Source organism: Orycteropus afer, unplaced genomic scaffold (genome assembly GCF_000298275.1).
Source record: "Orycteropus afer afer isolate SDZICR_OR568_19922 unplaced genomic scaffold, OryAfe1.0 scaffold00196, whole genome shotgun sequence".
Lineage (NCBI taxonomy): Eukaryota > Metazoa > Chordata > Mammalia > Tubulidentata > Orycteropodidae > Orycteropus > Orycteropus afer.
This window is the reverse complement of record NW_006921783.1, coordinates 5651039-5663334: the sequence shown is the minus strand read 5'-3', so window position 1 is coordinate 5663334 and position 12296 is coordinate 5651039. Positions and strand designations below refer to the sequence as shown.

Below are 12296 nucleotides of genomic sequence, written 5' to 3'. Positions count from 1 at the left end.
GGCATCTGGAACAGAATTTCAAAGTCATGAATCCCTCGCCCTCTTTTTTGGATTGGATAAGAAGCAACATAGTCTACTAAGAGCAAACCTACTGCTCTCTGTTTTACTGTTTCTTAATTTGTGATGACCTTTTGTGGTGTGAGCCACAACAAAGAGATTCCTCATCTATGGCTTATTCAGGTTCCCTAGGATTTTTCATTCTTTGGTCAATTAAAAAATCTTACACCTCATTGGTAAGGAAGCTCATTCCTTACCTGGTCTAATGTTGCAGCTACAAGATTATGGTCAGCCTCTCCTTTTCTTACTTCATTTTCCATAGTTTAACTAAGCTCTTTCCTTGCTAGGAAATTATAAGCACTTTAATCTTGATAAAGAAGAATGTGCCTGTCACCTGATAGACCTCTGACTTCATTCTCTCAGCCTTCTCTTTCCTGAGGCTTCATGGCCCTTCATTTAGTAAACAGCTCTCTGCCAGAGGGAAGGGATGATTAGACAATGATGGAAAATACTCATTGCTATTAGAAGATCTTTCTCTGTTGCTAGTTTTGTACAGGGGAATAAAAGCATTGACATCGTACATGTAAAATACTTAGAAAAGTGCTCGACACATGAATGTTTAGCTATGATCAGTACTACTAAAATAAGTAAGTTTTTTTTTTTTTTTTTTAGCAGTATTTGAATTAAACTTAATTTCTTTTATTCCCAGCCTCTTGATGGTTAAACTCTGACATGAATATTTTAGATGGGACAAAAATTGTTCATCTTCAGAATGTATTTAAATGGAGATCTATTGTTTCAGAGTGCAAAGAATATTTCTAGAAGGCAGGTGTACTGTTGCCAGTACAGGTGTACAATTGTCAGATGTGTGACTTTGGATTACTTTCTTAATTTCTCAGTGTTTCCATTTTTCAATCTGAAAAGTGGGGGGAAATACCAATTATGTCTTTAGATTGGTAGTACCTACTTCTATGCCTGACATACAAACTCACAACAAATACTCATTTAACAAAAATGTTCATTTTTGTTAGGAATATAAGGCTTGCTAAGGCAGTCCCTGCCTTTACAATGTAGTGGTGGAGATAAGTAAAGGAACAGATAGTGTGATAAATGCTGTTAGAGGTAAGGCTAGGGATGGTGGAACATCAAAGGAGGGCATCAAACCCAGATTGGGGTGTCCTGGAAGGCTTCCCAGAGGTCTGAGCTGAATCTTGTAGGAGTCATCAGTTAAAGGACAACAGCATTCCAGGTAGAAGCATCACAGCTACTTTGACCCTTGATACATCCATACTCCCTTCCTTTGACTATTTTTTCCTATGTAACCACCTATCCATAAATAAAATGTCTACATGTATCTGCACCAAATTGGTTTGTCGACGGATTAATACTGAATTTAGCTGCTTTAGATTAACTGGAAAAATCTCCCACACAAATTTCAGTTTTACCTAAAAAGAGAAGTGAAATAAATTATAGCAGTATATTGACAGAGAACTTCCAGAGGTGCAAGCTGGATTCAGAAGATGACGTGGAACAAGGAATATCATAGCTGTTGTCAGATGGATCTTGGCTCAAGGCAAAGAATACCAGAAAGATGTTTACTTGTGTTTTATTGACTATGCAAAGGCATTTGATTGTGTGGATCATGACAAATTATGGATAACATTGAGAAGAATGGGAATTCCCGAGCACTTGATTGTACTCATGAGGAATCTGTACCTTGAAAAGGAGGCTGTCGTTCGAACAGAACAAGGGGACACTACATGGTTTAAAATCAAGAAGGGAGTGTGTCAGGGTTGTATCCTTTTTCCACACTTATACAATCTATATGCTGAGCAAATAAACTGAGAAGCTGGACTATATGAAGAAAAATGTGGTATCAGGATTAGAGGAAGAATCATTAACAACCTGAGATGCAGACAATACAATTTACTTGCTGAAAGTGAGGATGACTTAAGGCACCTACTGATGAAGGTTGAAGAATACAGTCTGCAGTATGGATTAGGTCTCAATATAAAGAAAACAAAAATCCTCACAACTGGACCAATGAGCAGCATCACAATAAATGGAGAGAAGATTGAGGTTGTCAAAGAATTCACGTTGCTTGGTTCTACAATCGCCAACGGAAGCAGCAGTCAGGACATTAGACGACGTGTAGCATTGGGAAATTCAACTGCGAAGGAACTGTTTCAAGTGCTGAGGAGCAAGGATATCTCTTTGAGGACTAGGGTGCGCCTGACACAAGCCATGGTATTTCCAGTCGCCTCGTATGCATGTGAGAGCTGGACAATGAATAAGGAAACCGAAGAAGAGTTGATGCTTTTGAGTTGTGGTGCTGGCGAAGAATGCTGAAAGTACCATGGACTGCTAAAAGAACTAACAGATCTGTCCTGGAGGAAGTGCAGCCAGAATGCTCCTTGGAAGCAAGAATGGCCAGACTTCGTCTCACCTATTTTGGTCATGTCAGAAGGGACCATTCCCTGGAGAAGGATGTCATGCTTGGTAGGGTGGAGAGTGGATGAAAGAGGGGGATGCCTTCAACGACATGGGTTGACACGGTGGCTGCGATGATGGGCTCAAGTATAGCAGGGATTGTGGGGCTGGTGCGGGATCGGGCAGTGTTGTGTTCTGCTGTGCATGGGGTTGCTATGAGTCGGAAACGACTCGATGGCACTTAACAACAACAACAACAAAAAGAGAAGTGAAATTAGTGAATAGACAATTCTAACAAAACACTAACTCTTGCAAAATGTGAAAGGACTCGAGTCAAACGGACCTCAATTTCTGAATCCCACTCGTGCTGCCTGCAGTTTTTGACCTGTGTGAATTAGCCCTTGTTTTCCTACTCATCTGTAAAATGCCAGTATTAACTCTTAGGAACACTGAGGATTTTCTAAAACGCATATAAAGTTCCTGACCAGTAATTTGTGCCCAATAAATAGTAGCTATTATTATTACAAATTGCTTCTCAATAAAAGTCCTGAGGAAAAAGCCAAAGTAGATAAAGCTAAAGCTAATTATAATTAATCAAATACAAGCAAGCAAACTGCTTGAGGGCTTGGAAAAGTTTACTCTCCGCTTCTGTATTTACAGACTAGTTTTGATTGGGGGGTGGGGTTGGAAATCAGTAAAAGGAAGACCAGAGATGGTCAATAATTACGCAGTAACTGCTTTCAAAACACTTCTGACCCTGCCTGCAAGTATGGGGAAAAACAGGATGGCAGGACCAAACAAGATTAGCGCACCTTGAAGATTTTATATGTGAATTGGGCTTATTTAATTTTAGATACCATCCGTCAGCTCCTGGGATGAGTACCAAAAGGAAGCTGATGAGTTAACAGGCAAAGTGCATTGAACTGACTAACATGGTGAAGCTATCCAAGGGGCATCCAGGCCCCCTATATTAACGAAATAATAAAAACACCTGTATATCCACCATCCAGCTTAAGAAATGGGACTCAAAGCTCCTTCCACTAACCTAGATCTCGTTTTCAAACTGAGGGAGAATAGTGCCTTGTCGCTCCGCCGCCAGCTAAGCCCACCAGAGGGCCTTGGCAAAGAATGCATCAGCGCCTTCGGAGCTGCGCCCGCGACCACTTCACCAGCCCCGGAGCAAGAACGGCATTAGGAGTGACCCAAACGTGGCTGAGTCACGTGACAAGAGTGTGTCGCTCCTCCCCGCCCAGGGTTAAAAGACACGTGGGCGCATGGCCCCGCCCCGTCCCCCGGTCCTTGGTGAGGTGGGGCCTGGCGTTTGCCCCGGAAGTGGCTGTCTTCAGCTGACAGCTGCTTAGAAGGTGGCGGCAGGCCCCAAGCAAGATGGCGCTGCGGCCAGGGGCTGGATCTGGCGGCGGCGGGGCAGCTGGAGCTGGTGCGGGGGCCGCCGGGGGAGGCAGGTGGGTGTAAATAGCTGGTTGGAGCGCGATGGAACCCCCCGGCCGACGCAGGGCTGGCTTCCGCAGTGGCGATGGGTGTTTGGCGGTTATGGCGGTTTTCTGTAGCTCCTTTTCTTTTGGAACTGGGCTACAGGACAAGGGTCGTCCTCCAGGGACCTGTTGGCGGGTGGAGCCTGGGTGCCCTCCTCTTATGTTCCAAGCTCTGGAGCACTGACTGCCTGGGGTCGAACGAGGAGCAAGCGCACGCCCCAGTGCAAGGAACGGGAGAAGATGAGGGGTACTCTGCGGGCTGGTACCCGGCCGGAGGATGGCTATGAATGAAGAACCCGACTCTCGCTTCTAGCTCTGCCCTGGCTGGATCTGAAGCGACCAGAGAGTGCCCTTTCCCAACGCTTGATCAGGGATAGTAAGGAAGGCTCTAAAATCTGATCACAAAGCTGAAGGAACTGTTTGTGAGGTGTGTGTGTGCTGTTTGTTTTTTCCTCTTTTAGGGTGTCCTTTCCTCCTTTTTTATTTTTTAAGCACGAGAAACAGTAGGAAAATCTGAAGACCTTTGAATTAGTAATCATTTTACAGTAGAGCTCTGTCTTGTAGACATAACTCTAAGACTTGTCAAAATCTTTTAAAAGACATGAAAAATCGAAAAAAAGAACATTCACTGTTGACAGCAGTTACGCAGTTATTAGAACAAAGCTTTCAGACTTTTACTTAACCCTTAGAGAAATCTGCCTTCTGTCATTTTTCAGCTGATAACTGCCGGTAGTTCTTATACTCAGACCAGTAAGAGAGGTGAACGTTTATTTGCCAGTTGAAAAAATCCATTGTCATTTAAGAAACTATTTTATTTTGCAAAGTTTTCACGTCACTTCTGTAAAGACCTAGTCTGATTTTGTTTTATTAGCCAACACACGCTGCACACACATGAGGTGGTACCTTCAGTATCCTGAATTATTTTTGGAAAATGAAGTGTCAGTTTTTGATATGTAATGTTTTAATTTTGGAGTCATGAACACTTTTGTGGTGTAAGGACTTTTAAGTTATCACCTCCTGCAGGTGCTTGTATTTATGTTAGAAAAGGAGCACTCACTGTTCAATAGTCCACCTGTGTGTAGCCTGTAGCCCCATTCTTCATTTCCTCTACACATCTTTGACTTTAGATTTAAAACTTTTTCTTTTCTCTTTTGTTCTCTAACTAGTTTTCACTGTTTGATTTGTGTTTTCATGAATACTTGAGATAAGTCAGTTTCTGGCTGGAGAAGAAAAATAAGTAATCATCTTTCTTTTTTGTATGTGATGGTGGTTTCTAAATTGTAACTGAGTGTTGTTACATTTTAATTTGACCAAGTATATGTTTCATAGTGGCACCAAGTTCTGGGAAAAACCTTAAAAGAGTTTGGTATTGTAGGCCCAGATTTTTAAAAATTTTCAGGTGGGGAGGACCTCAGATGCAGAAAGTTGAATGGATCATTGCTCTTAGTTCATAGCTTTTACTTACTTATTTTTTTAGTGTATAACTTTTGATTTGGGTGAGAGTTTACAGAGCAAATTGGTTTTCCATTCAACAATTCATACACATTTTGTTTTGTGAGATTGATTGCAATTCCCATTACATAACAGCACCCTTCCTACTTCCTCCCTGTATTTACCATTTCTATTTGTCCTTCTTTCCTATCCCTTCTTGTCTTCTGAGTTTTATCTCTGGGCAAATTCTGCTCTTTTGATTTCATATAGTTAATTGTTCTAAGGGGTGCATACCTGCTTGGTGTCACTGCTCCCCCTTACACACCTGTCTATTGTTTGCCTGAAAGTTGAGCTATAGGAGTGAGTTCAGTTCTAGGTTTGAAGGATGTCTTGGAGTTTGCACCAATCGTCTATAAGACCAATGAGGCTGGTCTTTTTTTTTTTTTTCATGATTTTGAGTTTTGTTCTACTTTTTTTCCTCTCATTTTGTCCAGGACCTTCTACTATGATCCCTTTCAGAGCGGTCAGCAGTGGGAGCTGGGCACCATCTAGTTCTTCTGGTCTCATGGTCTAGAGGCTGGTATTCCCTGTGGTCCGTTAGTCCTTTACTAATTGTTTCCTTGTGTTTTTGATTTTCTGCACTCTTCTTTGCTCCGGATGGGGAGAGAGCAACAGTTGCACCTTAGAGTTCATAGTATTTTATCATCATATGTCTATAGATCCAAATATTTATAAACATGGTCTGGATTTCTATAGAAATTCAAATGACTAATGTTAAATTTCTCTCTATTCTCTGTAAATGTAGTAATATTGACATTCTAAAGTTCTACAGGGTATGCAGGAGAGAAGAGTGGTTAAAATAATCCTTACCTTGAAAAATGCATGGTAAATATGTTAATGTATTGAAAATTTTCTGGGACTGAAAAGCTGTGTGCTCAATAAAGAAAAAAATATTATAAATCCCAGAGAATTCCCAGGAAAAATTCTAAAGCTAATAGAGGAATTTAGTAGAGTTGCAAGATCAACAAACAAAAATCACTTGTATTTCTATGCACCAGCAGTGAGAAATCTGAAAGGGAAATTAGAGAGACAATTCTATTTACAGTAGCATCTAAGAGAACAAAATACCTAGGAATAAATCTAAGAGAACAAAATACCTAGGAATAAATCTAACCAGGGATGTGAAAGACCTATACAATGAAAACTATAAAACACTTTTGGAAGAGATTAAAGAAGACTTAAATATATGGAAAGATGTTCCATGTTCATGGATTGGAAACCTTAATATTGTTAAGATGTCAATACTGTCAGAGTGATTATAGATTCAATGCAATCTTGATCAAAATTCCATCAACCTTTTTTACAGAGATATGAAAAACAATACTCAACTTTATGTAGAATGACAAGAGACCCCACAGTAGGTAAAGCAATGTTGAAAGAGAAAAGTAAAGTAGATGAACTGACAATTCCTAATTTTAAAATACTATACAGCCATAGTATAATACAGCCTACTTCTGGTATAACAATAGGCATAATAGAACAATGGAATAAAATTGAGAGTCCAGGAAAAAAAAACCACACATCTATAATCAACTGACTTTTGACAGGGTTGCTAAGTACATTTGATGAGGAAAGAAGAGTCTCTTTAATAAATGGTGCTTGGAAAATCGGGTTTCCACATGCAGAAAAATGAAACAGGATCCCTGCCTCACACCATACATAAAAACACATTCAAAATAGATTAAGGACTTAAATGTACAAACTAAAACCGTAAAATTCTTAGAAGAACAAACAGGCAGTGCTGGCCTAGCTTTCAACAATGGGTCATCTAATACATTAACAAAAGCACAAACAGCAGAAGACAAAAGTAAATAAATGGACCTCATAAAAATTAAAAATTTTGTTCATCGAAAGACTGGTGAAAAAGTGAAAAGACAAGCTACTGACTGGGAGAGTATCTAAGGAAACCATATGCGGTGTAGTAAATTACCTGGTATGGCTTTTTTAACCGTAAGTCTTTGTAAACTCAGTGGTAGAATTTGCTGTGAGCAACTGAGGAGCTCCTGATTATAAAAATTATCCACCTGGGGTTTTTCTGTTGGGCGTAGCACAAAGCAATGTTCTGGGAAGTTTGCTGTCTCTCAGGTGCTTAGAATTCTGATGTTATGATTGGCTAGTTTGGCCACTCTGCCAGGCTCAAAAGGAGGCCTCCTAGAGGCAGAAGTCTCTGTCTGATTGCTGGCTGAGAAGGACGTGCTGCTGAGAAGAAACGGGCTCCTGAGAGACACGCACGTCTGAGAGACACTTGCTGCTGGGAAAGAGATGCAAGAGACACACTTTGCTGAGAGAGACACCGAGGGACATGCACTGCTGGGAGAGAGACTGAGCATTTTTCCTGAACTTGAATTGTAACCTGGTGCTTCCTAATAAACCCCCATAATCTGTGAGTTCTGTGTGGCCACTGCAGTGAATTATCAAACGCAGTAGAAAGATGGTGAATGCTGCGGGAGGAATGGTTAGTGTCAGGGTTGGTAAAAGGGCTAGAGGGAAGCAGCATGTCTGGCCTCACAGGAATAGGCCTTGGACTACTGATGGTGATTCTGTCTTCCTCTTGTGCAGTTAGAGGAAGTCAGAAGATGTGGCTTCCTTGCCTCTTTAGGACCATATATCTGACAAGAATCTGATAACCAAAATATATGTAAAACTTTGGTGACTTAGCAACAAAAAGACAAATTAATCACAATATAGGCAAAGGACTCGAATAACATTTCTCTAAAGAAGACATTCAGTGACCACCAAACATGAAAAGATACTCAGCATCATTTGCCATCAGAGAGATGCAAATCAAAACTATCATTTCACCCCCACTAGGATGGCCAAGATAAAAAATAAAACTGAAAATAACAATGTTGGTAAGGATGTGTAGAGATTAGAACCCTTATCCCTTGCTGGTAGTAATGCAAAATGGTGCAGCTGTTGTGGAAAATCATGTGGGAGTTCCTCAGAATACTAAAAATAGCTAAGTGTGAAATGAAGCTAAGTGTGTTACCTGGTCTAGGTATAGACCCAAAGGACTTGAAAGCAGAGACTCAAAAAAAGACTGGTACATCAGTGTTATTGCTTCACTCTTTACTATATCCTAAAGGTGGAAACAACTTAAATGCCCATCAACAGATGAATGGATAAACAAAATGTGACACATACATACAATGGAATACTATTCGGCCAGTAGGAGAAATGAAGACTTGATACATACTACAGTATGACTGGAACTTGAAGACGTTATGCTGAGTGAAATAAGCCAATCACAAAACTGACAAGTATTGTATGACCTCACTTACGTATGACAGGACAAGGCAAATGTACAAAGACCAAAGTTTATGAGAGATTATCAGAGGTAGGAGAGAGGAGGAAGAGCGGTTAACAGTGATGGAAAAATCATTAATTAAGGGTAGAGTTGCTCGGACGATTATTATAATTGCTGTTCAGTAAGTTGTACACCTGTAAAAAGTTGAATTGGCAAAGTTGTGTAATAGATATATTTACAACAATGACCAGGAAAAAAAAAAAGTAGCTGCTGATGCTGCTCATGGGATTTGGTTCTTTGGTTTGGAGGTTTAAGGTCATGGTTTCATGGGACATCCCAGTTAATTGGCTAATTAACCAAACTCACTGCCATCGAGTTGATTCCAATTCATAGCAACCCCTTTGGATTTCCGAGGTGGCAAATCTTTACAGAAGTAGATTGTCCAGTCTTCCTTCCATGGAGTGGCTGATAGATTTGAACCACCAACCTTCTGGTTAGTAGTCAAATGCCTTAGGCACTATGCCACCAGAGGTCTTTAATAATGTGTTTAGTGTTTCTGTTTTACCTCCTTATTTGTTGTGTAGTGCCTCAGGTCTTAAAAGCTTGCAAGGGGCCATGCAAGGTACAATAATTGGTCTCTGTTTACCTGGAGCAACAGGAAAAAGGAGAGCTAGGAATGGGAAGAGGTTTTGGAATGTGTGGCTGATTGCCTCCATGAACAGTTGCTTCCTTTGCCATGAAACCAGAACACCTGAGTGGTGCCCGGCTACCATTACTGAACATTTTGGTCAAAGATTCCATGTAAGAATCCTGATCAAAAGGGGGAAAATGCAGAACAGAATTTGAGATTGCCATAGACTCTATAGACTTTTTGGAGCTATGGAGGGTAGATGAGCCCCTGAAATTACTGCCCTGAGATAATCTTTAAACTTTAAACCAAAAGTATCCTCTGAAGTCATCTTTAAACCAAACAGTAGCTTCACTTAACTACTATATATTTCACAAATAACCCACCCACATAAATAGTGCATACACACATATAACAGGTATAGTGTGCATAGGATAGTAACCCACGAGAGAACTGCACAGTTTGTAAAAAACATACACCCATGTGTGTTGTTTGTGTTAACATTGGGTAGTGAAAAAGACCTGCCTTGAGCTTTAGGCTCTTTTAATATCTGTATGGGATCAAATTGACAACAGCAACTCAAAAGATTAAATAGGAACCTTAGAGACCAGTGAATCTGTGCTAATGTGGGAGGAACAACTTAGAAAAGGAGAGGGAGAATGGTTGCACAACTTGAAGAATGTAATCATTGTCACCGAGTTGTACATTTAGAAACCATTGAATTGGTTTATGTTTTGCTGTGTATATTCTCAACAACAACAATAAAATAAAATTTAGAAAAAAAATTGTGGTTTTAATAGAGAAGTGGTAAAGGCTGAAGTTGTTTTAAAAGAAATGAACCTAAGTTGTTTTAGGGAAAAGAAGAAAAACCAGGCAACCTCTCTAAGCTTTTAATGGAGAAAATCCATGATCTATACATAGATAAAAGTCTCTTTTCTAAGAGACTAAAAGCAATAGCATTTTCCAGTTTTATTAATATTAGCCAATTTGTGTGTGTGTGTGTGTGTGTGTGTCTAGAATGGACCACTTATGAATAGATGGCAGAGTTGTGTAAAAAGTAAAGTTTGTACAGGAGATGAGAAGTATAAATTTAAAAAAAAAAGGTAAGACAGAAAAAAAGAGTTGAGAAATCTGGATTAATCTAATCATGTAGCTTGTAGTCACTGAACCCCTACATGTCCAAGACACTGTTCTTGATGCTGTAATGACTTCAAAAGATATTCAGGACATAGTCCCCATCCTTGGGGAGTGTACAAAATAACTGTTGTATAAGATAAAGGAGGACAAAGAGATCAGGTCCTTCTGGAACACGATCGTTTGTGACCTGGTCTGTTTGCTCCTACGCTTCTCTACACTCCCTGAGGCTGCCTCATCTCTTCATCGTCCGCAGCCTCAGGCACATTCTTACACATAGAAAACAGTCTATAAATATTTGTGAATTCAAGCTACATTGAAGGCAAAAAGAAGTAGTATTTCAACTGGGCCATTCAGTTGGAAGGAGAAAAAGAAGTCAAGAAATTGAGAGGTGGAGAGTTCTAGTGAACATTAAGGGAACAGCAGGTAAGCCAGGTTCACTGTGGCACTGCGACATAGAGTTTTGCAAGATAAAACTGATAGAAGAATGTTGTGCCAAAATTGGAGAGGCCCTTGAGTATAAATTAAGGAAATCCAGTTTAAAGGGGAATCATTACTTATTTTTAGCTCTGGGGGCATAGTGCCTAAGGCATTTGACTTCTATCCAGAAAGCTGAGGGTTCAAACCCACCAGCCACTTCTTGGAAGGAAAACTGGGCAATCTACTTCCGTGGAGATACTGCCTCAGAAACCCAAGCAGGGGTTGCTGTGAGTCAGAACCGACTCAGTGGCAGCATGTTTCGTTTTTTTTTTTTTTTTGGTTATGACTTATTTTTAACCTCAGCATGGCATTATAAAAATGGTCCTTTAGGAAGATACACCTCTCCTGTGCTGCACGAGATGCATTAAAAGGGGTTGGTACAACCTAGAGGTGGAGCGATCCTTTAGGAAACTCGTTAGGAGTTTAGACCTGAGAGGTGAAGGCTGGTCTAGGTTAGTAGCAAGAGTAACTGAAGAGAACAGATGTATGCAATAGGTCTGTGACCAATGGAGTTCACAGTTCTGCTTTCTTACTGGAACATCAGTAGTAATAAACTACTGGTTTTATCTTTGAAATCAAATTGGTGGTCATTTTGCTGCCCACTTTTTTTTGGCCACACTTTTACTGTCGTATCAGTGTCTTAGCTGCTTGTCTAACCAATCTTTAAGCTTGTTGACATCTAAAAATTTTAGAGAATCATATGAATGCTGCATAGGTCACTAAGTAGTTCAGGTTGTTTTTTTTTTTTTTTTTTGACGAAATGAGTCATATTTGTCAGCAGTGTTTTAAGTCAGTTTGTTTTGTTTTTGAAGTAACCTTTATACATCTATTCTTACCTGGTTGTCTGGTTGTCTTAGTTGGGACCTTGACAAACTTGCAGTTCTGCTGTCCTTAGTTGATAAGAGAGGAAACCTCACAAGGTCGCTCTTTGGAGGATTGCTTAAAGTGTCACAGTTACATTGTAGCAGAGCTGAGAAAACAAAATATTACTCGAGTTTCCACTTTTTACTTAGCCAGTAAGCCATAATGGTGATCTAAAGCCGATTTTTGAAAACTCTTGACAGATTGACTGCTTAAAGGCTAAGTTTATAAATCTTAGTATAGAAATAAATTTTAAAACTGGACTTCTACCAAATTTCAACTAGAAATTTAAACATTTTGTGCAGTTACACATTACTGAGCTAGTACATCTTGTGTGGAGTTCAGAAACGCTGTTCACTATTTAGGCCCCTCCTAGGGAGCTCTAGGAGCTCTGGTAGCATAGTGCCTAAGGCACTTGACTGCTAACCAGAAACCAGAAGCCTGGCGGTTCAAACCCACCAGCCACTCCTCAGAAGGAAGATGGGGCAATCTACTTCTGTAGTGATACTGCCTCAGAAACCCAAGGAAGGGTCGC

At 40.2% G+C, this 12296-nt stretch overlaps 1 protein-coding gene across 1 annotated transcript in view; it reads left to right on the top strand.

Moving 5' to 3' along the window:
- Positions 1-3813: 3813 nt before the first annotated feature.
- Positions 3814-12296, top strand: part of SYNRG (synergin gamma) — a 94503-nt gene continuing 86020 nt past the window's right edge. Inside the window, exon 1 of the mRNA XM_042781922.1 lies at positions 3814-3890. Within this exon, the coding sequence (XP_042637856.1) occupies positions 3814-3890 (77 nt within the window). The remainder of the gene's footprint in view (positions 3891-12296) is intronic.